The 2,600-nt window shown below is 38.2% G+C and overlaps 1 protein-coding gene across 3 annotated transcripts in view; it reads right to left on the minus strand.

Annotated features, from left to right (window-relative positions):
• LOC122089993 (GATA transcription factor 15-like) overlaps positions 1-1,079 on the minus strand; it is a 2,508-nt gene extending 1,429 nt beyond the window's left edge. For 2 of the 3 annotated variants that reach the window (XM_042659800.1, XM_042659798.1), the window contains exons 1-2: positions 926-1,079; positions 160-416 (exon numbers count right to left, since the gene is read on the minus strand). In XM_042659800.1, coding sequence (XP_042515734.1) covers positions 160-414 — 255 coding nt within the window. In that variant the 5' untranslated portion in view covers positions 415-416; positions 926-1,079. Of the gene's footprint in view, positions 1-159; positions 424-925 lie in introns of all 3 variants that reach the window. The other variant, XM_042659799.1, reaches the window with a different exon arrangement.
• Positions 1,080-2,600: the final 1,521 nt, after the last annotated feature.

The following is a 2,600-nucleotide window of genomic DNA, read 5'->3' on the forward strand; positions in this document are numbered from 1 at the left end:
AAAAAAAAAAAAAAGTCAAAGTGAGAGAGAACTGTGAGTGACAAAATAGAATAGTCTCTTTCTCTGAAAACCAAAAATATTCTCTGATCATCAAAGGACAAAGACCTAAAGGATGTGTAACTAAAACATGAAACAGTTGAAAAGAGCATATGTTTATACCTGTCGACGGATAGGAGAGGGGCCATAGAAGTTAGCAGTGGAGGGATTAGTTGGAGTTGGGTTGTTATCGAGCTTCAGACCAAGTGAGAGAGAACGATCTATCATGTTCCCACCATTTCCGTCATCTGATTTTCCGAGTCTACTAATGAAATCTTGTTCCTTCGGTTCGTTTGTCCTATCTTTCGTCAAGAGCTCCATTTGCATCAAGTACATCATATTCCTCATTAGGTTCAGAGTAGCTTCTGTGAACGCCATCTCTGCTACCTCAAAACCATGCAAAAAAAAAAGGAAAACCTCATCAGAAACACTTTAGAAACCGCAATCAAGAAAAATGAAAGAGATAGAAAGAGATCATGATAGGTTAACTGAGATTAAAGGATGGATTAATGGAGAGGTAGAGAGGAAGATAAGAGGGATCGGGGGATTAGTAAAGGTGTAACGCCATTAATCTGGCACGAGAGCCACTAAAAAACACTGGAGAAGTAACAGAAAGACAATTTCTTGAAACTAAAGGCTAAAACGCATTAAAAGCATCCATCTCCATTGGCAGTGACCGAGTGGCCTTCTCTGAAAAATGATCAACTCCCTTGTTTGAAGTTTCTCATCCAAAAAATACCCATTTAGGAGATGAATAGATTCAACCCAAAGAAAGAGGGAGAGGGGGGGGGGGGGGGGAGAACACAGGTGAGATAGAAAAATCCTTCTCTAGGAAACACAGACAAGAAGAAAGAGAACCTCTACCCATGTAGAAAGAGAGTCTTACTACCTGTATATTGAAGAAGCTAGCAAAGGAATGGAAAAACAGGAAGAGAGAGAGAGAGAGAGAAGGTGAGATGATTGTGAGGAAGATCAAGAGATAGTACCCTTATTTATAGAGAGGTTTTGGAGAGATCTTATGTAGATCTTCACTGGCATCAGTGATGATCTAAGACATGCAAAAATGCGGCACTTTGTGGAAAAAGGAAGTAATAATTTCCTTTTTCCATAAATAAAGGCTAGAGAAATTATTATAAAAATGACACCAAACTGCTCTATTTGCAGTCTTACCCCTTACCTCGGCACGACTACTCCTTTACTCCCTCCCAGCTCTATTAATTACTTAACAAATTTGCCAACAGACCCCTAAAAATTCAAAAACCGGCTTAATACCAATTCGATATCGTCCAATGGAAGGTGATACTTATCTTCTGTTGTTTCTTTCGTCCTCTCATTGGTTGATTTGAGGATGGATGTCATCATCTCTCGCCGTTTCTATTATCCCAAGACTCCCAACACGCTTTTCTTGAGCTTTTCACAGATTTATTTTATTATTTTTATACCCTCATTTTGTTCTTTAATCTCTTTTAGGCCCAAGTTTTTCACATTCTGTGTTTAGTATCTCCATTGTATGAACTTGATCTTGATAATTGAACCATGCATTGAACCGGAAAATGCTCCAAAGTATTTTTACTAGTTTAACTAGAGTTTTGGTGCAACGATATAGTTGCTTCATTGTGACAAAGTGAACACGGGTTCAAGTTTGGAAATAGTTTTTTCGTGAAACATGGGTACAATTGTGTACATTACGTCCCTCTTTAGACCCTCAAAGTAACGGCGGCCTCGTGCACTGGGTATGCATTTTTTCCCCTAGGCTCTGAATTGTCCTATTTACCAATTTCTTTAAGTCGTTACCAAAAATGCTAAACCCTTTAATATATAGAATGTTTTACCAAAAATATATAGTCCGCGGAATGTTGAGTACGGCAATGAGGGTTTTAGTAAGTTCTTTAGTCAGCAATGATGAGATACTTACACATTACAAAACTCGAACTCGAGAGTCCAAATTTCAAGAAAAATCCAAAATCTAATGTCGGATCGGCATATGTAGACACATGACAAAGCACCAACGGCATCGATGATAGGTTGACCGACTAGTTGATGATGCTTGTGGATTCCCATTGCGTGTCGGTCCAAGCCAGTGCACTTGGCTGACTTTGGCTGGCCTTGGGGGTATGAGCCCGGTTTAAGTATGACTGAACCAAGGTTGGGTCTAGTTTCTAGGGTTGGGTCAAGTCTAATCTATTACGAACTTGAAGTACCTTTCGGAGCACAAAGAAACACCAAATTTATAATTAAATGGGTCCTACAATGTTTTGGAACATTTTGATTCATCATCGTCTAGCCGACTCTGGAGTTAAAAAATGAGTTATTTATAATGGAGTATTATTAGCCTTATTGAAAATTCTTTATAAACACAAAGAGGCATGAAGCAAAGTACTTATAACCCTATAATCCATTGCTAGTGAAAAGTATTCTCATCCCACTGTATACATAAAAACCTTGTTCAACAGCATATATTCTTACCTCATTGTTGTTTGACTATTCTTCTCTTTTATTTTGTTATAATTTTTCCATCATGAATAGGTTTCATTTACACAATCTATACTAGTCCTATGCAGACC

Source organism: Macadamia integrifolia, chromosome 9 (genome assembly GCF_013358625.1).
Source record: "Macadamia integrifolia cultivar HAES 741 chromosome 9, SCU_Mint_v3, whole genome shotgun sequence".
NCBI classification, from domain to species: domain Eukaryota; kingdom Viridiplantae; phylum Streptophyta; class Magnoliopsida; order Proteales; family Proteaceae; genus Macadamia; species Macadamia integrifolia.